At 36.9% G+C, this 27,454-nt stretch overlaps 1 protein-coding gene across 1 annotated transcript in view; it reads right to left on the reverse strand.

The window, feature by feature from the left end:
* Positions 1-27,454, reverse strand: part of LOC140146045 (uncharacterized) — a 51,451-nt gene that overhangs the window by 17,488 nt on the left and 6,509 nt on the right. Inside the window, exons 6-14 of the mRNA XM_072167786.1 lie at positions 26,245-26,342; positions 25,498-25,590; positions 21,329-21,662; positions 15,414-15,527; positions 14,945-14,992; positions 9,937-9,987; positions 8,003-8,371; positions 6,208-6,380; positions 4,468-4,618 (exon numbers count right to left, since the gene is read on the reverse strand). Of these exons, the coding sequence (XP_072023887.1) occupies positions 4,468-4,618; positions 6,208-6,380; positions 8,003-8,371; positions 9,937-9,987; positions 14,945-14,992; positions 15,414-15,527; positions 21,329-21,662; positions 25,498-25,590; positions 26,245-26,342 (1,431 nt within the window). The remainder of the gene's footprint in view (positions 1-4,467; positions 4,619-6,207; positions 6,381-8,002; positions 8,372-9,936; positions 9,988-14,944; positions 14,993-15,413; positions 15,528-21,328; positions 21,663-25,497; positions 25,591-26,244; positions 26,343-27,454) is intronic.

Genomic DNA, 27,454 nt, shown 5'->3' on the forward strand with positions numbered 1-27,454 from the left:
AAGCGTTTCCGATTAGAACGTCAGTCCGGCAAACTCGTCAAATTGGGCATATAAATATCAAAACGGGATGTACGAACGGGAATCGGGATATCGCTGTGCTTGAAACTGTGCGCCCAGCAGGGCCCGCGCCCGGTAACTTGCAGTAGTGTTTTGTTTTGCATACAGCCCGGGCATGCAAGAAGTGCTGTGAAAACATATTTAATATATGGAAGATATGGGCCTATATTAGATTTACTGAAACCCGGGGCTCACAAAAATGATTATTATAAATGATCAACCAAATATTGTTGAAGGTCTATTGATCATTATTCAATGACAATGGACATGCCTATGGCCTCCGGCAAGGGGGGGGAGGGGGGTAATCCCATACTGCCAAATGCATACGGGGATTGCGCTTTTGCAAATAATCCTTATAGACATGGGTCCCTATTTTTGCTGAAAATCCTTATGGGTCCGTTAAACCCCCGTACCGTAAATCTCGATCTTTTCGGGGAAAATGGGTCTAGGCCTATAGGAAAGAAAACTTTAGACATGGGTCTATATTTTTGAGAAAATCCTTAGAAATGGGTAGGCCCCTCCCTACCTGTCCACGGTCAAATGGCAATGGGTACATGTAGGCCTATACGGGTTTCAAGTCTGGAGCCTCCACCCCGTCTAAAAAATATCAACTTGTTCCCCCCCCCGCATGCCTATAGGGCCGGTTTTTAGGTGTCACTTCGCCTAAACCATAATTATACGCCTAACGACCATACCCATCATACGCGTAGGCCTACGGTGGGAGGGGCTTTTGGAGTGGCAAAAAAGAAGGGCAGCAGAGGCGGCAAAGGGATAGCGCGCATTGGTGTAGATTTCTTTTTGATTTGGGGGATGGGGGTTGGAAGTTTTTTTTGAAGTAGGCCTATACGGTGAATCCAGCACCTTTTGGCGACAGCATTATAAGCAAAAAAATACTAGAAGATAACTTGTGACATAGGCCTACTAGATGCAAAAGTGGAATAAATTCGCGTTGAGCGTGCAAAAATTTGCACTTTGGGGGCAAGCTAAAATGGCCAATGAGGTTAATTTGGTCAGAAACCCCTGGCAGAAACCCACATACAGGCGTCAACATTGGGAGGGTGATTGTATGGAACATCTACCCTGGCAAAATATTAGTGGGATTTATCCTCCATCCCACCAGGATCTACGCCTACGAAAGGGATCCGAAAATCTAAACTTCGAAAATAGTCCAATAGGCCTTCTGATTAAAATACAAAATAACAAAAACACAAAATAACTTCCCATGACAATATGTCGGTTCATAAAATACAAATTTTGTATTAGATCCAATACAAAGGTTTTTACTGCTTTTGGAAGGAGGGTGGTCCGAAACTCCGCTGATTGGCCTACACCTTAGGGGCTGTGCAATAATTATGACCCCTGGGGGAGGGTAAAATTGGCGGGGAGGGCACGAAATATTTGGCGAGCCGAAAGGGGGGCAAGCAATTCCCCCCAAGCGATTTTTGGCACGCATTCATCATGTTCATGGGGCGCCTTTTTAATAAAACACTCCAAAATGGCTTGGGAAAACAGTACGGAAACGCTTAAATTTTCATGCTCGGAGCGCTGATAGGCCTACATCTAGACCATTTAAGGTTTGCAATTTGGGATCCAAAAAATTTGGCATGTTCAAGGGCAAAGAATTTTTGGCCGACGGGGGGGAGCGATATTTGGGGGAGCGATATTTGGCGGGCCGAGGGGGGAAGCGAGCTTTGGCGAGTCATTTGGAAGTTTTACCCCCGGGGGTAAATTGCACAGCCCCTTAGGCCTACCGTACCCCATAAACAGGCTAAAATTGTATTGAAATCATTCAAATCAGTCTTTTTGAATGAAATAACCACACTATCTGTCATCTTGTGACTCCTACATTTTGGTCATCGAAAATGTTATGACCCCCCATATTTTTTATCCTTAAAATTTGTGAACCCTTCTGTTATTTGGGACCCCTTCCGAAGAAAATGATAGCTCCCCCCCCCCCCGGCAGGCCTAATCATTATTTTGTTCTTGAGCAAAGATTGGTGAATCATGTGATTTACAAATGCATCATATGATTCACAAATATTTTGTACTATGTTCTCAAAATTACAAAAAAAAGTAAGGCAATTATCGTAGTAGGCTGACGATATCCATTCTTGTTCTAAAATTGTTAATTTTGCCATTGGTTTGTTCTGACTAGAAATATGAAACACTGGCCCTGTTCTGACCACAGCTTCTAACATTCATAACATCGTTGGTCAATCATGTTCCAAACGGGATATACAACCGCGGCAGTCTTCTCCAAGTGTGTACATCTCGATTTGCCGGATTGATTCATGACCTCATGAAACGTAAACACATGGCCAGGCGTGAAATATAAATTTCTCCGCGTCTTCTTGCCAGGAAAATCAGGAATTTAACCAGTTGCAGTCATTTGATTGTGAGTAGCAAAGTACACAAGCAACCGGACCTTGTCGTGGCTTATGAGGGCGAATTTCGTTTGACACTTTGTCAAATAAGTAACATAGAATTGAAAGAAATTGAAAGTGATTGACCATATCTCTGAATCGTGTGAAAGCTTAAAAGTGTTGACCATACCGTCTAAAATAATTGATATTTCGAAATTGGCTGATCGTAATCCCCAAATTCGAGTATGCACATGTAGCGAAGATATGTACCATATCTTGCAAAGTTAATTTTTTTGAAAATAATTAAACAAGCTATGAAAGCTAGACTCATTAAGAAATTTTTGAAAAATACAAATTTCAGTCGTAAATTTAGGTTTTCTACAACTTGTAATTTTATTTCTGAAGTAGAGATATCAAAACTGAATAGCAAGAATGTTATTATGGGATGTTTTATAGATGACTACAATTTGGTTTAGAAATCGGAATGAGGAAAATTGATGAAATGACTGGTCAAAAAAAAAAAAGCGAGTGCTATAATCAATGACCCAGTTCATTCACTCCCAGTCCCAATCAGAGTCTGAAAATTAAAATAGCAATGGAAAAATAATAATATATAAACCTTTACCTTTAAGATGAGGTATAACTTTTATTTTTCCGATGATTATTTCTGGGCCAAATTTGATACTTAAAGGAGTGTTTCGTGATCCTAGCATCCTCTTTTTATGACATTTTTCAGTACATATCCACGAAAAAAGTCCATTCCCAAAATTTCAGTTGATTCCGATTTTGCGTTTGCGAGTTATGCATGATTATGTGTATTACACTGCTCCATAGACAATGCGTTGTAATTTCGTTCTGGTGCACCAGAACGAAATTCAAATTTCACGATATCTTTGCAAAACGAATTAATCTGCAAGAAATATTTTGTACATAAACATTATGTAGCCAGAGGTTTCCAGTGATATAAAAATCTCAACTTTTTTTGAGAAAAGTGGGGGATGAGGCTGTGGATCACGAAATGCCCCTTTAATGTGGCAAAATCATCCCATTTTTTTGCTCAAAACATCAAAAGAGGCAGTAACCTTAACACCATAACAAACTGGAAATGGCTCTATTGTCAGGACCCTGACAGCAAGTTCAGAAGCATGTTACTGCGTGGAAGCGGCCATAGACCCTGTCATCGCATATCAGGAACTACCGGTCGCTTATATTACGGCACACTTGAATGCGCCCTATACGCATTATTGATCGCGTAGGATGCTTGTGCTGGCGACCGCCCACGTTGCTGTTAGCACCCCATGGCAGCTCCCATACGTGTGTCAATTTGTGATTCGCCGGATCTTATTTTTCAGGCTCTGTAGCGTGCAAAATTGACTGGGCGGATTTTTACAGTGGGGGACCTGCTATTGTATCACCATTATCTAGCACAGTCAGATGTATCCCATCATGAAATTCACAAAAGATCTTGACGAAGTAGTTTCCAAAGTAGTTCTCTATCAATGGTGTTTAAATGAAGACCATGTAATGTGGATTCTGTTGCCCACTCGTTTTCACCTGGAGCTGGTACAGTGTAAAAATTGGATCAATAATGGATCAACTGGATATGAACCCACATTGGCTTTCAGGCAGTATCTTACTGGCAGCTTGCAACAACTTTACCAACAGTAGAGTAAGGATATATCCCATGATAGTTTCCACACTGAGTGTGATCACCCATCTTAAAAATTGCGACAATCATTGCATCCTTGCCGTAGTGATGTAACAGGATTTTTGAATGTATTGCCCCGCACTAGACGATACAATGTTCCTCTGCATTTTACCAGATTATAATTATCAAAGAACAGGGATAAGACATATATCGTAATACTATAGAGATTTCACTTTATGCTGAGTGTTTCAGTTTATACCTGTAAGGTTATTGTCTTTGAAAAGAGCGGTATAGTATTCCATCTATGATTCCTTGGTTTGGTGACAATGAATCACATGTTGAACATTTAACTGACAATGTGCTATGAATTTTGACTAAGAAATTTAAAACAACTCTTACCAAATAATGAATAAGGAGGTGGTTCTTTAGCTGTAATTATATCTACTGCTGCACTTGCTTCTCCAACACCTGCTGCATTCACAGCACAGACACGAAATTGGTACTGATTGCCTGGAGTCAGATTCTTAATGACATAACTGCTCTCACACACCTAAAGATTTTATTCAATTAGGAAAAAATAGAGAGTGTTAATTTTATCAAAATCTCATACATTCACAAGTTATTGGGTCAAAGGCCAACAATTATGTAGTAAAGCTTGTGGCAGCATGAATGATAGGGATTTCACATATTTTAGCCAAATTTGTTAAATAAAATTAATGAATGAAATAAATCCTTCATTCTAATTCCACCCAAAGTGATTGAAAACCCAACAACATATATTTGCCAACAGTTTGACACAGAGAGGGGAAACTGTTGGCACAATCTGGCTCCGGACTACCTCACAAATAGCATCACCATTTTCACACACCATTAAGACAAGGTCTCCGCTCAGGATGTAAACTGTCTTGCGACTCTGAAATACAACAGGAGGTTCGGCGATAGAGCTTTCAGTGTCTGTGGTCCCAAATTGTGGAATGTATAACCATCCGTTCATCACCCACTGTTAGTGCCTTTAAAGCCAGTTTAAAAACCCACTTGTACTAGTTTTTCATTGCATATGTTTCCCTTGTTCTGCATTGCTGTGGTCATTAAGTTTCTCATTTATTTAATTTTGTTGCATGTAAAGCGTATTGCTCATGTCTGGAAATGCGCTATATTAAGTGTCGTTTGTATGTATCTCCTTTTCATAGACATGCTACACATTGAAGTTGGGATACCGAAATATATTAGAGAGATTGCGATTTCCAAACGTAGGTATCAAACGTACGTTGATCTATTCAAAATCACTCTCCTGTATCGAAGCGAGGTCATGTATTTAGCCAGTTTCGTAGATACATCGTTGAAAATGCACAAAATTTGTCCATTTCATAATATGTTAAAAACAGTCAATCATAATGAACATATGAAGGAAAGTCTAATTACTATTATGATCCTTTTTGTTTGTAACAAATCATTATAATAAAGGTACAGCGATGTGTTGAAAATCGACTAAATTTATATGCGATGTCCATACACAGAAATGTGTGTGATACTTTGCGTACAAAAAATGACATTGCGATTTCCCATTTTGGATTCCAACGTAGTATAAAACGCAGATGCTATGTTGAAATATGCTGATTTTACCTCATGTCGAAGTTCATGCAACGCGCCCAATTTTCAGGACAAAAAAGTCTCATTTTGAAAGTAAAGTCATGATATATGGATGTAGTGATCTTTAATCTACCAAAATATATATTTTTGGGCAACTATAATATTTGGAGAGCACAAAAATACAATTAAGTTTAAGCAGCATGTTAAGTCAAAATTTTAGTCAAAATCAAAAGACTCAGTAGCCTGCGCTTACTATTAATTTTTCAATCACTATGCCCTCTATCGACCTAGATTAGATGAGATCAAATATTATAGTCTTTATTCCAGCCGACTTGTTCTCCTTCATGACGAATGAGCACAATCCAGTTTGGAACCGAGACTAGCAATATTTAACACCGTATTAATGTACGTAAAAACGTACGTGAAAACATACGGTCCACGTGCTGCGTTTTGGAACATCGCAATCTCTCTATTAGAACACGACTTACACATTTACTCTCACTCAATGGCTGGCTGACTACTTGTTCAAGGCAAATGTAAAAAACTAACCTTCTTGTTGACTTGAGACCAATATCCTTTACTGATGTCACATTTCTCAACGATATATGCTGTCACTCTAAACTTGCCACTCTCTTGGTTTCCTTCAGGAGGTGACCAGGTAAGCTTTACACTTGTCTTGTCGATGTTCACAGCATTAGGGGTACTTGGTATACCAGGAAGATCTAATACATTATCAAATCAAATTAACTCAATTTGGCATTGAATCAAATTATTGTAAATTTGTGTAATTTTTTGCAAATGTATTTTTTTAAATACCTTGAAGTTACACATCTGTGCACATAAATGGATTATACACACAACAAGGTCACTATTTGTCTTTGACATTTCTCAAACACAACCTTAAACACAACCTTAAAACAATTGTTGAGAGAAAGGCATTAAAATACGGGAGGGGGAAGTGTCGAGATGTTGGTTAGCTAAATCATGATTACATTCAGACATAAAAAGGAATATGTAAAATGTCTTGAACTTGTTTTAAAAGGATTTATTTAATTGATTAACGTTTGTCATGCTCTCTCCTCGTGCCATTATCTTGAATGGCGTGATCACTCTGATCCTGCGTTTATTGGGGTACCAGACCCTTATCCAATCAAATTCATTGTGCCCATACACCATAAATCAGATAAAAGGAAATTAACTGACAACACTAGGACATAACAGGAAGAATGAAAAGGTTAATATGGACTGAGAAAAAAGGAGAAAACACAGAAAGAGTCGGAGGGCCATCATGCGCGTTTTCCGTTAAAGGTCAAATTATTAACGTACGTGTAGCCAATCATCTTGGGCAATTTACAAATAAATTGTATTGAAAATATCTTCACAATTCTCTACTTGATTTCCATTTTGTCTACTTTTGTCGTTAGAATTCGTGATTGTTGCGTTTGCATTACCTTCAAATTTATCTTCGTTGCTAAGGACTTCTAACCCGGATATTTTCTGTCTTAACGCTTTAATCATTCTAATTTTTAGCCAGACAAGTGATTTCAACCTTTATCTATCGATTAGTCTTTGTCCCAAATTTTGAACTTAAAATTCTAAGTTGTTATAATTGTTTAAATTGGTTACCCAGATTAGGCCCATCCACGAAAATTAAGTAAACAACTTCATAACAATACCGCGTGACTTGACACCATGAACGAGTACACGCGCGCGACTTTGTTGCGCCCAAGCGCGCCATTCATCTGCGTTCAGTGAAATACGCGCGCGCAGTTTAACACTGCTCGCATGAACCTTCTCAATGTTGTTGTCGCATGGCCTACTGAATACTGGTATTTTTCCGTCTTGTAAAATACCCTTTTCATCCCGGCAGGTTTTTGTCTTAACCAACCAAAAATCTTGATTTTTTATTATGAGGATAATAAGCCATGTTTCTAATCATATGCAAATTCCTGATATATGAACTCGCACCATTTTTAAAATAACGCAGTTTTTGTTACTCTTTTATCTCAATTCATGACAACAATTTGTGTTTATGTGCCCATATCATATTCCTTGCAAAGTTACGGTATTTTTGTGAACATATATGGAATGTTGAAAGCCTTTCTTGTAGTTATATATAAAATATATAGCTATTAGGAGTTGTAGAGAGAATTTTGGAAGCTTTTAAAACTGCAACCCAAACCAAGCAAATTTAAATTTTCGTTGTGTGCGTATTCATAGCGTACAGTTTAATAATAGCGCGTCAAAGTTGAATGGCCCTCCAACTGGAAAGAGAGAGATAAAGAGGGAAGCGAACACATATCCTATAAGGATATTTTTAGCATTAGCTTTAAATATTTCTTACCCAATTTCACAAGTTTTTCTTCAGCCTGTTTGAACTCTGCCTCATCTATCTTGGTCTTAATTTTTATACCCTCTTCTTCACCAATTACGTCCTTTGTAAGCAATGCCCTATCCAGTTGTTTGTCCAAAGAGCTGTCTTCAGTACTTTGGAAAGTATCTTTCAGAACTATGACATCTGCACATTGGACACTATACTGGATAGAACCAGCAGGAATTGTAATGAACTTCACCAATGTACAGCCAAGAGGATTGAACGTATTGTTGACTAAGTTGGACAAGATTTGAGGCTTTAACATCTGTGAGAAGATTGTATCAATCATTTTCAGGTGGTCTACAGGGCCTCCTTGAAGATCCATTTTTATTTTGATGTCTGAGAATAGTAAAAAATAGTAACATGTTGGTAACTGAATTGATCATTTCAAGGTGACTTAACCATTACATTAGGAATTGGCCATTACTGACCAAATCCTAAATAACATCATTTTAACCGAAAAGTGACAGCAAAGGGTTTTACAAAAGGCAGCAGTTACATACAACGAAATAAACAGCACAAAAAGAAAGTACACACAGTCTTGTTTGGAATACTACAATTCTTTAAAACTTGATTGAATGATTAGTATTGAAACTGATATGCTAAGAACCTTGCATTTGATAGCAGGCAAAATAATTTTCGGGAACATTTTTATGATTTGAGAATTGCAATTCAATCAAAACATGCAGTGTGAAATTGCTTAGCTAATTGAGATGTTTTCCCGGGGATGTTTTAGTTGCCTGAAGTGAGTGGCCATCAACGTGTATCATCGATAAGAACATGCACTGACCGCGGCCTTTCCAACTTTAAGAGCTTAGTGAGTGGCTGATTTCCATAAGGCGTATCTTTCTACACGCTTGTTTTTCAAATTGCACCAATGTTCACATAAAGACAGTAATAGCTACTTTAATTTTAAGAAATTGGATAAATCAATGTACTTGTCCTGAATATTGATACATGGGTTTGTCAGATGCTCTTGCCCTGTGATGAACCGTGCATTAGATGCATCAACATATCCTTTAGCACACGCGAGTATACATTAATTTGTTCAGGTGAGACAATAATAATTTGTTCTTTTTGAAATCTAAATAATGAAGAAGACGACGGCCTATAATCTATGCTTCACCCAATGCGAGAGACAGTTACTATAGGCAAGAATTGGAAATTATTAGTCCTTTTGCGTTCACAAAATAACAAGAGGTTATCAATTGGCATATTTAATTTTGCTTGACAAAACCAACAAGTTTTTACTTATTAATATTTCGTCTGTCTCCATGGAGGACTTCATCAGATCTGAGTATCTGATCCACTTTGCCGGGAAACTGACTTCCGGTTGTGTGTAGTCACTTTGCCAGTCTTAAGCTGAATTCATACTTGATCGCTTTTGCAGAAAAGCGATTCTCACGCATGCTCAGTGTTCACTTACATTTCCAGAGCGTCAAGCCGATCAATCGATTCAAATCACTGAGGCAAAAACGACATCGCTTTTGCAAGTTGAAGAAATCTCAACTTTCCAGCGATATCGCTTGACACGTGAATGCGTCAACCAATCATATACAACCAACTGGATCTATTATTTTGCTAATTAATTTACCTTTCTCGATTATTATTTTCGGTGATGAATTAATTCAAAACAATAATTAGGCCTATTGACAGCAACTAATGTTTTAAAAAATGTATTTTGTGGCGTTTAGAATATTTAAATTGTCACCTGCAATCGCTACCGCCATGATAAGTATAAATGCAAAAGCGATGAGAGATGTATCGCAAAATTCGGCGATTGCCCATCGCTTTCCAAAAGCGTTTCTTCGCAATCGCTCGGCGATCAAGTATAAATTCAGCTTTACAGGTTTTGTTTTACAGACATATTTTTAATTTAAAAGTGACATGGAATATGGTCTTACCATATTGTGTTCGTTTAGGGACGTTCGCTCCTGAAGCTGTACCTTTGTTACCTAGGATAGATGAGAGACACGACGTACTGGTTATTTGAATAATTATAATAAACCTACTTTGATAAATAGCGATATACTGGATGCTGTTGATGAGGAAAATGTTTGTTTTCTTAACCTATCCGCAGCATTCGATACCGAAACTTAACACAGAAAGAAAGTCATCACTTCTGTAATGTTGTGCCCTCCTTCCATTACATTACACTTTGACACTAAAGTATTTGGCAACTGTTTAACCCTGGTGCAAAATTAAATCTTTATGCGAAAGTAAAAAATTAGTCCTTATATAGCAAGTTTGGTCTAAAAGTCAGGATGATCCATTAGGGTTTTAAAAGTAGAACTTGTTGGGTTCATATTGATGGCATTTACTCGGGAGCTGTATATTCGGGACTTGTGCTGCAAAAATAACTGTAGTGATTTATAGTGCGCTACGCACAGGCACAACGCCTAGACATTGATACACAAGCCTCAGCACACGTACATTACAGGTTGTCGCTGACCACTATGGCCCCACATCATTCCATAAACTATTTAAACAACAACATATGAAGAGCTTTGTTTCAAAACCTTTTTAATTGTGCAAGTATTACTTGTTCGATTTGATTAAATTTGGGTTCGGATAAAGTGTTGATGAATAGAAACTAAAAGAATAGTTTTGGTACAATTGTCAAGCCTTCCTATTTATTTTATTATTTCTTTAATATCGCGCCTTTTGTGGATGTAAGGGCTTTTGCAACAAAATAAATTTACCTCTTTTCTTTAAACCACCTTTGCAATCAAATTTGAGCCCATTTGTTTGCATTACTTTATGTAACTTGACTAATGCTTTCAAAATCAAAAGGAAAAATTGAATTATCTCATTTACTTTTTTAATTATGAATTTTTAATCAAATCCGGGAAAATTATGTTTTTGAGCATTTCAGAAGCTACAGCTTTCGTTAATTACAACAATTTTAAAAAAAAATAGTTCTTTTTGGTTTTAATAGTTAAAGAACATTCAAGGCTACTATTAGACATCAAGAAATTATTTTCCAAAACTTTTATATTCATTTTAAGTTCCGATATAATTCAAAATATGATGGAGGTCATTTCAAGGTCACCAGAGGTCAACCAAAGGTCAAAAGGGGTAAAATACCAAAATTCGTTCAAATTAATGGCTTTTGCAACAGAGCTCTTCATATGGACTTGTATCTAAGAAGCGCACAACCTACATGTAGACATTCCACAATAGACCTTTGCAGCAAGGATCAGCCTCCCGAGTTTTGTACAGTTTACAACGAGACAATTAGCAGAAAGTTCCCTGTCCACAGGAATTTCAAGCTAATGCAATTTTACACAAGAGCGTACTAACTACCATCGGGGTTTGAACCCACAAGCTCTCGCACCATAGCCGAACGACTTATCGGTTGAGCTAACTTGACTGCTACAACCGTAGGGGGGGGGGTGTTATTTCACAAAGTTGCAAGTACAGCTTTTACCTCCAGCCCAAAATATGGAGAGAACCAATATAAACTAGAAAAAAATCAGTTTTAGTGAAATTGGAATATTGTAACCCCCCTGTACATGCCCTCTGAAAGTTTGACAATAAGGTTGCCGAATTCGGCAACCTTGCAATGTGAAAAATGCATTATACAGTCATTAAACATAATAGTATGAGCAAGAATTACAAACACAGTGACATACAGTGGAAAACAAATTATTTTGATGATTTGGACTCACTCAAGATGCTTATCTCAACTTGTCAGTGTTGTGATTTTTTCCTTTTTTCACCCAAAAGGGTGAGTTACGTTTACCTAAGCCCAGACAACTTGAACCAACCTTGAAATTGGGAGCAAAAATCATGAAATCAGGAATAAAATCCTAACATTTGGGTGAAAAAAAGGTAAAATCACAACCCTGACAAGTAGAAATGAGCCTCTTGAGTCAGTTTAATTCACCAAAATAATTTGTTTTACACTGTATGTCATTGTGTTTGTAAATCTTGCTCATACTATTATGTTTAATGACTGTATAAAGCATTTTTCACGTTGCAAGGTTGCCAAATTCAGCAACCTTATTGTCAAACTTTCAGAGGGCATGTACAGGGGGGTTACAATATTCGAATTTCACTGAAATTGTTTTTTTTTCTAGTTTATATTGGTTGTCTCCATATTTTGAGCTGGGGGTTTAATTTTTTATTAATTATCACACCCCCCTACCAGGATCTGTCAGCAAAATATTACTTTGTTCGCAACAGATACACTCCTAGCATTATAGTGTTTAGCCAATTGGAAATAAAAATTCCTTTAAAAAGAATAGGGCGGGCAAATGAAAAATTGTCAAGAGAAATGAAAGAAAGAGTAACTCTTCACAATTAAAAACAGGGAAAATATGACACAACATCGATTTCCAATGGGGGAATAACACAAAACATATAAACAAAGTTAAAAGAGTTTTTAACTTTATACGTTTATACGTTTGTTATTCCCACATTGGAGGTTGTGTCATATTTTCCCTGATTTTAATCTTATCCATTGCTTATCCTTTGGTTCCATGCTGGTCAGTTGGAACAGATTTCCCTGTTTTTATATTAACCCTTCACATCATAACAGAAGACGTTTTATGTTAACATTTTATATTTAAACATTGTTATAAAACTTTTGTAGATAATATTTATTTAAAACATTTTCGTAATCATACCTAGAGTTTTTTTTTATCATCAGATAGAAAGACTTCTGCTCATCTTCTCTGGTGAGACAACAGGGCTGGGGTATCTTTCCATATCAAAGTTTAAAAATCTGTCATATCAATTTCCTCAATATGTTGTTTTGATACAACTTATGAGGGGAAAAGTTTGATTTTACAATATTTCGATATTATTTTTTAACCTTGTAACTTTATTATGATTAATAACATAACTGTATTTCAAAGTGTCAAACTATATCATTATTTTGTCCCAACAAATATAATCCAGGGAATAAAATATTCATTCACATGTTTATTTATTTTATTCAACCTGGGCCATTTCTACTGGTGCATATGCATTCTGATAATTTGTCTATAATACCTTATACAAGCATCGAGATAAAAAATAGATCTATTTTTATCTCGATGATACAAGCATCAGCAAGCACAATTTGTCACAAGATTTGAAAAGTAAATAGCCTATGTACATACTGAACACAATGCACATACAAGCTGTAAATTGCATACCGTAGCTGTTAGTATAAAATGATATATATGACCTTCACGATGCTATTAATTTAGCCCAAAGGTTAGGAAAACTAGCAAAACTGGTGAACTGGTACTGTTCAAATAAAAACATCTGCAAATCTTGCTGCAATTTCCAAATAGTATTTCTATTACTTAAATAATTATTTTTTGTTATTTCTTTTCATACAAATACATTACTGCCTATGACGACTTTATCGTATTACTTACATATCAAAATCAAGTAATAATTACAAAACTCGCCGTAAACTATCACCTTTGTGGGTGTTTGGGTATATAACCGGCACAAATATTTTCTCAACACTGCGGCATGTGAAAAAGTAGGTCAATAGTCAGACAAATATAGGGCGGGTGCGGCACGCCGCACCCACCCAAAAAAAGATTTGAGATGCTGAGAGTGTATTGATAAATTTTTAATGCACTCCATGCAAATACTAAGTTCAGTGGTTGTTTAAAATATGTTTTACCAGGTTCGATTTATTCATTTACTTCGGGGGTATCTATTCATATGTTAATATATGGGAAGCACGGTGCCCCAATGGTTAGGGCGCGAGCTTCATAATCGAAAGGTTACGGGTTTGAGCCCCACCACGGCCAGTGTGTTTCGTCCTTGAGCAAGATAGCTTAATTCCCAATTGCTTTACTCCACCCAGGTGTAAAATGGGGAGCTGCTGGGGGTAATCACAATTTAAGTCGCTGAGAGTACCTGCGTATCAGTTGCGGACTTGGTGAAGTGGAAATGATTCTGATATATCCTAATGGCAGTGGAATAATTGCTGAAGTGTGCTGATAATTAGGTCATGCCTAGCTGAAGCGCACGTTAAATCAAACAACATTTTTGTTATTATTTATTTTATATTAGACTGACATACAAAATAGAATTTCTGCCAGTGTTTTTGTATATTAATTATAGGCTAAAGATGGCATACTCTTTGTTACTTGTTGAGACATTAGCTAAATAAACGTACTTTACCATGAATGTTGACACAACACACATTATGTCAGATGCACTTGCTCCTGTGGAGCGTGATCGAGCAGCACGTGTACATCAATTTGTTCAGGCGAGACAATAAATATAGCATTAATTTCCGCCGGGGGGGCACTCAAATATGGAAGTGACAGGGATGTGCAGACACGACTCCAAAAGTAGGGGTTTTTCGGTGACAGACTAAAAAAAAAAAAAAAGGGGGTCTTTCAGTGAGAGAACCAAATAATAGGGGGTCATTTGGTGAGGATGATAAAATAGGGGCGGGAATAGGGGGTCATTCAGTGAGAGCATTCATTTTTGAAAATTTGGGCATTCAGTGAGATCATTTCCTAAAAATGGGGATCTTTCAGTGAGAACATATATTTCTGAAAATGGGGTCATTCAGTGAGAGCATTTTGTTCTGAAAATGGGGTTTATTTAGTGCTCGAGCATTTACTTGGGAACCTGATTGTCATTCAGTGAGAGCATTTATTTTTAAAAATGGTGGTCATTCAGTGAGAGAGCCTTTTAAAAATGGGAGTCATTAGGTGAGAGCAAAATGAGCAAAATAAAAAGAGGGTCATTTTAGTGACAGGCGGTTTGAAAATGGGGGTCAATGTGCCCGCACATCCCCGTCACCTACTAGTATTTTTTGGGGAGCCCCCCCCCCCCGGATTAATTCATTCTTCTTGAAATCTACCCCAGAATATAGTCCTCTCGATTTGTTTTCACAAACTAGTTTTGGTTTTACTGTAGACAGATTTGAAAGTAACATGGTCTTACCATAACGTGTTCGTTTATGGACTGCTCCTGGTGCTGTACTTTCATTACCTATTGGATAGATGATAGACACAATGTTGGATACTGGTTTGAACAATTCAATCGGGGAATAATTATAATAAACCATAGCGATATATTAGATGATATGAATATATAGGCAAAATGTTATTTTCCTTGTTTTGCTTGACCTATCCGCAGCATTCAACACTATCATTTTATTCATTCATTCATTATTATTCTGGTAAGCTCTCAAGAGGTCCAGATCAGGCAATATAAATCAGACAATAAGTACAAATTAAAAATAATACTTATATAGCAATGAAATAGCCATTAGAAATGCAATTATCCTAGCAAAGAACAAGAGCATTTGCCCAATTTAAATTTAGCATATCTACACTGTAATACAAGTGGGCCGCCAACCTCAAGAGTTCAATTGTAAGTACATGATGAAAAAAAAGTCTCACCGTCTTACCTTTAGGCCTAGGCCTCTTGCGTGGTTCATGTACTACATTAGCTTTTCTTGGTCCATCTCCTTTGGTCACTTCTAAAGCTTTTGGTTGGCTAAATTTAGAGTGTAGCTTTTGTGCTGCAAATATCGCAATAAGAATATAACTTTCACTACCACATTTTTGGTTAGAATTATTTATCTATTTATTTATTCTATCTTTATTCAAGGTTAAACTGCATTCATTGACTAGCACTGCTTTCCGAGCAGGTAGGCCCCTATACAAACTCATACTCATAAACTCAAGATGTTTGACCAAAAATATACAAGTATAACTCTTCATACATACTCCTACAGACTTGGCATTTAATATGGAATATTTTTCGCCAAATTCCAAGACTGGTCTGGACGGAGTCTGCATAGACCGCACGGGCTAAATATTAGTTGGGGTGTGTCGGGAGATGGTGTAAAATAATTGTTTGATAGAACATGTGCTTTCGATATGTTTACATTATGGTGCTCATAATGTAGCGAATTTGCCTAACATGACGGATTTAGGGAGGCTGAATTTGAGCTTTGTGGGGGACACAATTTCGGACGTTATGCAACGTGGTTCTGTTATTATCAAATTTATAGGGGTTTGAGGTGATATTTCGTAAACTTCGTCAGCAGCCGGCATTCATCACAGCTGAAATACACTTACAATGTACCAAGTTTTTGAACAGGGGAGGAGCTTAAAAATAGGGCTCTTAAAAGCTGTACTCAGAAAGTTTGAATGGCTCCCTGGGGTCAAATGTTATAAACTTACGGTACAAAAACAACTGTGCGGATTCCTGGTTGTCCAATGAACTCACATTGTTTCTTTGTGTACAGTAAGTTTATAACATTTGGCCCCAGGGGACCATTCAAATTTTCTGAGTGCATACCACTTTATAGAGCCATATTTTTTAAAGCTCCTCCCACTTTCAAAACTGGTAGATCACAGGTGCATTTCAGTTCTGACGAACACTTATTGGTATTTAGGTTCAATAAAATTGCCTCAAACCTCAATAAATTTGATAATATCAAAATAATGTTGCTCAAATTCAGAAATTTTACCCCCACAAAATTCAAATTTAGTCTCCTTAAATCCGCCATTTTAGGCTAATTTACTACATTATGAGCCCCATAATGTACACTAATGGAAAGCACATTTTCTGACAAGCAATTATTTTAGACCATCTCCCGACACACCCCAATTAATATTTAGCCCGTGCCGTTTATGCAGACCTCTATCAGACCAGTCTTGGAATTTTGCGAAAAAGTATTCCATATTAAATGTCAAGTCTGTATAATAGCCACCAATCAGAAAAGCTTTTCGAAAAATACACATATTGTTAATACATGAGTGTATCAACAGTATCTTAGTGCACTCCGCATACTACACTGCTTTTAAATGCATTTGCGTCACATATGTGACCCGTTCTGACAAAACCAGGAACAAGTCACATTATTGCATTTCATGATTTGAATAAAAATGTAAGCATGGGACAATACGCTTTAAAATTATACCAAAATTATATACATGGGGTCTTTTTATCTTTTCAGTTTCCGTAACTCTATAAAAATGTAAGCATGGGACAATAGGCTTTAAAATTATACCAAAATTATATACATGGGGTCTTTTTATCTTTTCAGATTCTCTATTAATGAGGAAACTCTATTGTTCAGATACGAAAACACAAGGGATTCAGTAAGTTTACTGTAATCTGACCTCATTGTTAACTCTGAAGTACCAATCAGCTTATTTCAATAGAGGTAATTGCCTGTGTCAATAAAGCCCATAAAGGCTGGAGATAAAATAGTATTGAACACCGGTGTCCGACCGCTGTTTTAATGGTCTAGCGCCCTCTCGTGTTTGACAGTGATAAATTGATTCACATTATTATGACAAAATGCAAATCCGAATGAAAAGGTCCACTTTTTTTGTAAAAACGTTGAAAATAAGCCCTTCAATCACAAAAAGGTCCGCTTATGAGCCTGTCGCGCCCCATTGCACTTGTGCAGGGCCACAGTGTCGCCCTTCCCTCGTATCAATGTCTATCTCCCTATTTTGCTTCCTCCTGCCCCCCCCCCATGATCAGGCTCCCCACTCCTCCCCGGTCCCTACTCTCTCCTCTCGAGCTTTCTCTTTCTAGCCTTTCCGTCTCTCCCTCTCCTCTCTTTCTTCCTCACCCCCTCCCACTCTCACTTGTTCACTCAAGTATCTCCCTCCCTCCCTCCCCCGGCCCTCCCTTGCGAAAATTATCAGTAAGATCCATGACTAAAAATAAGCTCTGCAAAAATAAACATTTAAAATAAACCCGAGTCATGCATATAGGCCCAACCAATTATCAGATTAGCTTGCCATTGGTACGAATGAATAGAATACATTATCTTTGCTCCAATGCAATTCTGTTGTATTGCATTTCAATATAAAACATGATTACCAAATCACCACTTGTACGCGCCTCATTGGGAGATATTCAGACGCTCGTTTCATCGCCAATATGAAAGACTTTTGCTTATAACTTGGCAACATGGTTAGTATATATTTCAATGCAAGACAATGTTTACGAGCCACTTACGTCTAGGCGTAAGTGCATATACACCAAACACAAGTCAATTGAAGCCGTACAATTTACCGTGAATTTAGGACCGTAAAATTTAGACTCTTCTTTTGTCTAGATTAGCACCCAACCGCACATCTCAAGGTTTTATGTAAAAATCAATATAACTTACCAAAACGAAAACTGAAATTCACGAGCTTCAAATTTTCAGTAACTAACAAAAGGCTAGAATAAAAGATTGGTCACACCTGGGAGACTACCACTTCAGAATAACAATGACTTACAAAAACGGATACGGTTACGGAAACAGAAACTGAAAAGATAAAACGACGGTAAGCATCAATACTTTTTAAGATATGGATATTTTGTAAATGATACCTTGGATATTTTTGCCACATTGCTATTGGAGTATTAAATGGGCTAATTAGTTTCCTGCATTACACAGGATTGAATAGGGATTATCATAGTTCAATTGTTATTTATTGATTAAATAAACCTCTATTTAATAAGTATACTTTCAAGGATTTGAAGATCCATTTAGTCCCAAGGTCAAATACCATGAAATTAAGAATTCCAAAATTTGTTTTTTTTATGGGAATGTCATCTTTAAAGGCCTATAACTCAAAAACACGCCTCTGGCGACTTGTTCTGGGTTTTGTTGGAACTGGTCACATATATGATAGATTCATTTTCCTTGGAGGTGGATGCATAATACATTTGCAGGTTTTTTTATGAAATAGGGCTCGTGCATTAGATGCATTTCAGCCCAAGTGCGTTATTTTTTCTAATTTCACTCCCATCAGTAATATGCAGTTATTATTACCCTACAAAATAATGCACTCTAAATTCTTAAATTCATCATACACTACAAGATTCTTACTGTTGCCGCCTGCACAGGTACACCGTCACCAAGGTACCCGACTGGTGCAAACAAAGTACCTCGCATTGTACCAATGGTGCTAATGCACAGGACCCACCACAAGTGGTATTGCACTGGTACTACCCTGGTTACCACACAGTACGAGCCAAGTACCGTGGCGACAGTGTACCTGTACAGGCAACCACAATAGGAATCTTGTAGTGTATGACTTAACAAATTAAAACAAGGAACTTCATACCTTTGGTAAAGTCACATTCTATATTAACAACTTCCCTGAATAAATCATTACGTTCTTTACACAGTGCTGACATAAAAACAAAATATGCTTTTGCCTCTTTTCGCCTCAATGTTTCCAGCAAAACATCAACCTTATCGGAAAAAGCTTGTATGCTTTTTATTTTCTGCTTGTCAGCAAAGGTGAGCATGCGCCGTGCATACATGTTTTCAATGACATAATAGGGATCCAAAAAGCCGCAGAGGTTTTCTGTAGCTTCCATAAGTATATATCTAATGTTGCTCAAGTCTGTAATAAAAACATACCAAAATAATAAGTAATAAAAACTATAGGCAAACTGCAGTTTATACTATGAAATTTTGACAATGACAAAAACATTGAAAAGTGAAGAGGGCACAGGAGGTATGTGCCCTGAGCCCAATTCAGCATCGATTCTGCGCCCCCTTCTAGCTATGAAAGTCAAACTTTTTGCACGCTTCACACGCATTTCAGCACAAAATCATTTGAAAGATCAATTTAAGACCGATATTCAACTTAATTAACTTAACCAAAATTAATTAGTTATAGGCCCTATTTGTGCAAATGTTCGCGCGTGTGGAAAGGGGGCGCCATTATGTATCCTTAGCCCTGGGCGCCAAAACCCCTAGCTACGCCACTGCAATAAACATCTGCCAAGTTTGACTGGTATCTGTCTACTTATTATCGCATATTTACAATTTTTACAATCACATGATTGTTGCGATTATACTGTTTTAAGTCAATTCTGCTTTCTGTCAATCTTATAACGAGCCATCATAGCCATATGCTTCCGGCCAGTTTGGCCACAAGAACCATTGGGTGGGGGCACAAATGTCACAAGACCAATTCTGGGTCAAAGGTCATTGAAAGGTCATTATGGCCAAAAATATGATTTTCACTAAAAATATGATTCTCAACAGATCCTGAAGTAGACAAAGTTCTTAGGATCAACCAGAATGGTTTCAGGGTTGGGCGAACAACAGTAAGCCACATACTGGCCCTAAGGAGAATCATTGAAGGAGTGAAAGCTAAAAACCTGCCTGCAATAATAACTTTCATAGACTTCAGGAAAGCCTTTGATACCATTCATAGAGGAAAGATGCTGCAAATTCTCAAAGCCTATGGAATCCCTTATCAATTTGTGGAAGGTATAGCAACTTGTACGAAGATTAAGGCAAAAGTAGTTTCGCCATATGGAGAAACTGAACTGTTTGATATTCTTGCTGGTGTAGTACTGCAAGGAGACACCCTTACTCCATACCTCTTTGTGGTGGTATTGGACTATGCATTGAGGGAGGCAGTCGAAGGCAAAGAAGAGCAGCTTGGATTCCAGCTGGAGAAGAGAAGAAGCAGACGAATCGGACCTGAAGTGCTAACAGATCTAGACTTTGCAGACGACATAGCCATACTGTCAGAGAAAATCCACCAAGCGCAAGAGTTACTGCAAAGGGTTGAATCATCTGTTGGAATGGTTGGCCTCAAAATGAATGCTTCAAAAACAAAGTTCATGTCTTTCAACCATGGTCAAAAGATATCTATCCAGACAAACAATGGCACCAAACTAGAAGAGGCGAGGGACTTCAAGTATCTGGGTGCATGGATGGCTAGCACGGAAAAAGACGTAAGGTGTTGGAGTAAAAATCTTGTCACTAGGATGGATCTACGTTTAGCTTAAGTCGTTTGGGGTAAAGACGCACATTTTTTTTAATGAAGGATGAAAACTTTAGTTCTATGGTTAACCCACATTTGATGCACTGGGGAACATATTGAGAAAAATGTTTATTTCCTCTGATACCAAAATCACAATCTTGGCATCATTTCACTGTCATCTCTGTAGTTCCAATTGGTACCTGCAATATAAATTATGTAATCATAACCATTACACTGACTAAATTCAGACAGATTGCAAATAATGTTCTATATTGTTAAAATGGGGATAAGTTTGATGATTGAAACATCTTACTTTAAAGCTACAGATTGGAAATCTCTGATTCTCAGGAAAATGGTAGAGTAACATGAGTAGATGTAAATTTCACCTTGAGCACATGGATAGTCTTACAATTATGGGTCTAGTTTCCCCATGGCCACATAATCTGCCTACATTAGTAGGACTACAACTGGTCAGTTAGACCCTCACTTCCACATCTGTTTGTTCAAGTGATGGCTCAAAACAAATTAACTTTATATATAATATAACTGCTTCAAATTCATGTAAACTTACCAAGGTTTGGTGTTGTTATGGCCAAATCAGAAAGAGGACTTATGGGCCCATGCTTGGAACCATCGTGCATACCTCGTACACAAAAGCCATACTCTTGGTAGTGCTCTAAATTCTTTACTGTACAGGTAAATATAGTGTTAGGAATTTGATCGGGATGCTTTATCCAGTGTCCAGCTGGTCTACCTGCACGTCTACCAGCACCTTCTATATACTCCACCTGGTATTCCTGTACAGGCTGTATTACTGGTCTTGGTTCATGGCACCATTTCACTGTCATCTCTGTAGTTCCAATATTCATTTCATTTACAGCAGGTTTTCTTGGTCCAATTGGTACCTGCAATGTAATCATAACAAATACTGCTATCATACATCATTACACACCCTAAATTCAGCCTGTAAGTAATGTGCTATATGGTTTGAATTCACAAAGTATATCACAATATAGATTCATCAGGTTTGTTGATAAAATTTCTTTTTAACAAAATCCAAAACTTTTACTCTTGACGGTTTTGCCTATCATGGTCCATAGGCATCATCAAAATGATGGTTGTTGATCCTTACTTACGATTGAACATGCCCTGACTGTAGGTGCATTTTCTAACCAGAAGGATAAACAACAATTCTGATTATGCTTATCAACCATGATAGGAGAAACCGTCAATAGCGAGTAAAAGTTTTGGTTTTGTTTTAAAAAATGCTCTTACTTCACAAAGTATATTTCTTCAAAAATTAATTATCAAGTTTTTTTTTAAATTTTAAATCCCATGTTTCACTAAGGGGTGATGCAATAATTATGTGTACCTTATTGTTGTCAGGTCAAAGTGGGGGCAAATACCAGTAATTTTTGGCACATAATTTTGATGAACATTTTCGATAGTAAAGGTGCTGAAATGTCAAAAGTGGCCAAAGAATATCAGCCACATTGAAAGGAGTCGATGCTAAGCGATTTTTGCCAGATAATTTTGGCCATTCACCTTAATATGTATAATGATCGAAACAAATAAAACATTAAAACTAAAAGAGAAAAATCAAAAAGACACTAAAACTAAATTACAAAATAAAGTGGTCAATATAGATGGAATTTTGTTTACACATTTGAATGGCAAAGGTAGAATTTGAAAAGTGACAAGTTGGATATTTCCTTCTTCAAGGTGATTTCTGCAGCCTTTTGTTATGTGTTCATTAAAGCCTTACAAATGAATACTCACTTCACTATGTTTGATACCTGCATGCTGCTGGGGAAAATCGATATAAATTTGTGTCACTTTTGAATTATTCAAATTACTACGAGTTGAGGAAATAAGTTGTATCATGCCGAATATGCAGAACAAAATTGCGGGTTCGAACCCTGGCAGTCCTTAGTATGCTCTCGTGGTAAATATTGAGTTAGCTTGAAATTCCCCTGGACAAGGAACTTACTGCTAATTTGTCTCGTTGTAACCCGTATGAAACTCAGGGAACTGATCCCGGTTGCGAAGGTTATTTGTGGAATGTCTAGGGTGTAGGGGTGTGATTTTCGGGTAATTTTGTGCCCGGGTACCCGGCGCATTTTTCGGGCGGGTAACCGGGTACCGAAATTGCAACAACAACAAAAAAAAAATTGAATTTTGCACATTGTTTTGCAATTTTAATATGAAAATTGATACATAGTTTTCATGTCATACTCTATTAATGATATCAAAATGCATTGAATTTGAATGCATTTTGAAATCATTAATAGAGTATGACATGAAAACTATATATCAATTTTCATATTAAAATTAAAAAACAATGTGCAAAATTCAATTTTTTTTTAAATTTTTTTTTTTTAGGTCAACCATGATCCTAGCATTTAGGTCTAGTTCCAGAGACACTACAAAACCGAAAAGAAACTTTGAAATTATTATTAAAAAAAAAATTTTTTTTTTTTAAATTTCGGGTACCGGGCAGGGAATTTCCTGCCCGGGTAATAGGATTATCGGGCGGGACTCAAATTCCCGGGACTAGGGTGTGTGCTCTTTAAGCAGCAAAGTCCCTGAATAGTTGTTTAATGGTTTATGGAATGATGTGGAGTAGTAGTGGTCAGCGACAACCTGTAAAGTGTGCTGAGGCTTGTGGATCAACGTCTAGGCGTTGTGCCTGTGCGTAGCGCACTATAAATCACTGCGCTTTTTTTTAATAATTTTTTACCCACAATCTTATTTTCTAATTTAGTGTCTTTAAGGGAAGGGGTATGAACGTTTGGACAGTATTTATTGTGGGACATTAGAGCACATCAGACGTATCGAATTGCATTCTGAATACGAAGAATGGCCTTCTGATATCAAATAATTTTGATTTTTTGAAACTCGCAATGTAATACACATTTTATGGCAAATCATTAAAAATTGATATTTTTGATATTTAACAGTACTCGAAGTAAACTTTATAAATCTGATGATTTCTACCTAAAGTGTATGTAGGTGGGATAAACAGCCGACGATCAATTGAAAATTTTGACCTTTCGTATTGAAGATATGGATTTTTTTTCCCAAAACACCAACAAAAATGAGGTCTTTTTGGGGAAAAAATCCATATCTTCAATATGAAAGGTCAAAATTTTCAATTGATCGTCGGCTTTTCCTCCCAGCTACATACACTTTAAGACTATATCATTAAATTTATAAAATTAAAATCAAGGACTGTTATATCTCCAAAATGTGAAAAATATTTGGTATTATATCGTGAATTTCATAAAATGAAAATTATTTGATATCAGAAAGACATTCTTCGTATTCAGAATGCAATTCGATAGGTTTGATGTGCTCTCATGTCCCACAAAAAATGCTGTCGAAACGCTCATTCCAGTTCCCTTAAGAAATGGATTTTGTTTTAAGTGTTCAGGATACTTTTTGCATGCAGTATATATCATTATTACACCTCATACATATTTATAAGGCAATCCAGCTATTTCATTGGTCAATTTTATGTGACGTCGGTGAAATTAAAAGAACTACTTAACGATTTTGAACAGCCGCATATGCAGAAGTTTTTACAGTTTCCCGGCTCGCAGTTCCCCATGAATATTAGAGGTCACGACGCACTTTGCAACGTAAAGAAGAAAGGTGTCTTCTGACTACGATGTTATCGCATTTTCATAATGGCGTCGTCTGCTAGTAGATTCCCGGAATTGTCCACTGAGGACCTTGATTGCTATCGGTACCAAAAATGTCATTCAGAAGTCAGTGAACGTGTTCAGAAAGAACTGTGAGGAAAAGAAGATGGAGTTTGATGACATCGTACAGCTTGCATATCCGGAATTGTGTGCCACTCTTTCTCGCTACTACGCAGAGCTTCGTAAAGCTGATGGAGATTTATATGCCAAAGAATCAATGCAATCGTTGAGATATGGTTTGCAGCGTTACTTTGAGAAGGAAAGCGGCATCGATATCGTCAACGATGCAGCTTTTAAGGATGCCAAGACCTAGTTGAGATGAGGCCTAGCCCGGGGCCTAGCCGTAGCCAAATGCAAAATATGCAACACAGTGCACCGTCGTCACCTTTTCTGTCGCTATCGCAAACAGAATCCGTACTTCAGGAGTTAAATACATCGCCTGTGCTAGGCCGAGATATTAATATTGGTGTTGGAGTTTCGCGTCGTTCAGCCACCTTCAACATCCAGCATTGTGTGGTGAATATTCACAATGCATAGGCCAAGGCCTAACTCTACTTTGTAAATAAGTTTGGAATGGAATTATTGCGACTTTGGATTACAAATTTAATTGTTGAAAACTTTTAAACGTTGGATTGCTGAATTTTGAACATAAACATTGGATTTGGATTGTTGACTTTTGAACATTTGAACTTTGGATTGATCAGTTAACTTTTGGAAGTTTTGGAGTGGAAAGACGACTAACGAAATAGGTAAGCTTATTTTGTATTTTTTGATTTTTACATAATTATATTGGCATTTGAATAAATATGTATGAGGTGTAATAAAACAAATACAACATGGTTTATTTCGGGGAAGTAGTGCAAACTACTGGTCCCGAGGTGTTGACGATCAGGACTACCTCCCTCCGCTGCGCGTCAGGAGGTAGTCATGTTGTATTTGTAAATTACAAATACTATTCAGTCATTAACCAATATGTAGCATGGTTAAATACATATATATATATAAAATTAACAGTGTTGTAGAAGATCATACATACCTCAGTTTCAGTGCATGAACAAAATTGAGTAAGGTATGCCATCACACATATTTCATCTGCTTTTCCACTCTGCATATCACTTGCTGTAATAACCTATTCAGATATAGCAATGAAATTATGAAAAGAATATGAAAATACAAATGGTTACCTATTACTTAGTATACAAATGTTCATGAGAACAACTGTAAGAATATTTTCATGAGGTGAAAATATGGACTGTTCCATTCAACGATGCTTTGCTGAGTTGAATGGAAAAAATGATTAAAAACATTCAATATTTGTTGTAACGCATATATGAATCTACACTTATTTTAGAAGTAACACCCACACCTAGAATTGGCAAGTCGAGGGGTCATCGCGAACTATACGCTCATGTTTAACAGTGTTGTCATGGTAGCTCACATGAGTGCAACAGATAATGGATTGTTACACTCCCGCGAGTGCAATAGTCTTTTGCAAAAAATAGCAAAACTAATCGATAGTAATTGGCCAATCAAATGACAAGAATCTTTGTATGAGTTATATAAATTGGATTATCTACTTTTGACTGACTCTCTATATCCTAGCTAAATTTATCAAACAAATTAAACACCGGAAGAGACTAAATGACCCTTCAAAATCATAAGCAGCTTGAAAATTTTAACAATTTTTGCGTTTTCAAAAACTGTCAAATTCAATCCAGTTCTAGATCACATGTCTTGCCCCTGATTTCAAGATATCACTTTCAAGAATATTGCATAACCTAACCTGTGCTACTTGAAGCCAGTCTTCTGCCATCTTCATTGCTTCTTCTATATTCCGTGTAGCATAATCTTCTTCCCAAGATTCCCAGTCACGACATGCTCCTGATTTTTGAATGAAATAACAACAAAAACATAATATTTTCAACACTTTATTTCCAATCATATCACAATAAAGTCTAAAGAAAAGTGACCGCTTGATGATCATAATCATAAAAGCTTTCCTCTAATATGTGATATGATCAAGGGAAATATGTATAATGTTGAAAATATTCAACTTCAAAGTTTTTTTACATCATACTAAAGTTGATCTAATTGTTAAATGGTTCTTATTCTTATATGATATCAATTTACCTAAAGCATAGAAAATACGAACAAGGGACGAGGCTTAAGCATCATACACTGGAGCATAGAAACATTATAAACTAGCGCACAAGATCAAATTAATGATGCTTAATAGTTATTCTTAATATATAGGCTTAGAGGGGAAAGAAGAATCAGGGAGAGTATGTAGCTCAGTAATTAGAGCATTCGCCCCGCAAGCGAGAAGTCTGGGGTTCAAATCCTATCACAGGCAGGTATTTCCGGAGTCTTAACTCTGGTATATCTGTCTATGCATGTCATATTTCTATTTGTAATTTTATGTTTAATTGTGCTATATGCGATGTGTGATTCTTCTTTCCCCTGTACATAGAAAATACACTTTCATGTGTGTGTGTTTAAAAATTCATATCAAATCAATTTGATATTCATATCAAACTTATAAATAAATATCTCAAACAGGTCATGATGATCATACCTGCATTTATTAATGGTTCACCACTAGTGTGCTAAAGTTTGTTCGGCATATAAAAAAAAAAAAAAATTAGATTCATAACATGGTGTAGGCCCTATTGATATAGAATGGCATGCACACAAGTTAGCACATTACTTGCTCTAGTTCCATGTTGCAGTGAGTGATTGGTGTGTTCTTATGTGAATTTATGCGAACGGAAGTTGGGACTTTATTGCTGCACAGTATCAAAAACCGAATAATTTTCGCTAATTATAAGCCAAACAAACTTTAGCATTTGGTGGACAGATCCTTAAAAAACTGAAGCTTAAATTACCCCCGATTGTCGCTAATCAGGGGTAATAAATTTGGTTCCAGTACCAGGGGAGTAGGCCTACCAGCTTAATACCGGTGCAGTACTATACTATGATCAGCTCTTAATAGG

Source organism: Amphiura filiformis, chromosome 2, assembly GCF_039555335.1.
Source record: "Amphiura filiformis chromosome 2, Afil_fr2py, whole genome shotgun sequence".
Lineage (NCBI taxonomy): Eukaryota > Metazoa > Echinodermata > Ophiuroidea > Amphilepidida > Amphiuridae > Amphiura > Amphiura filiformis.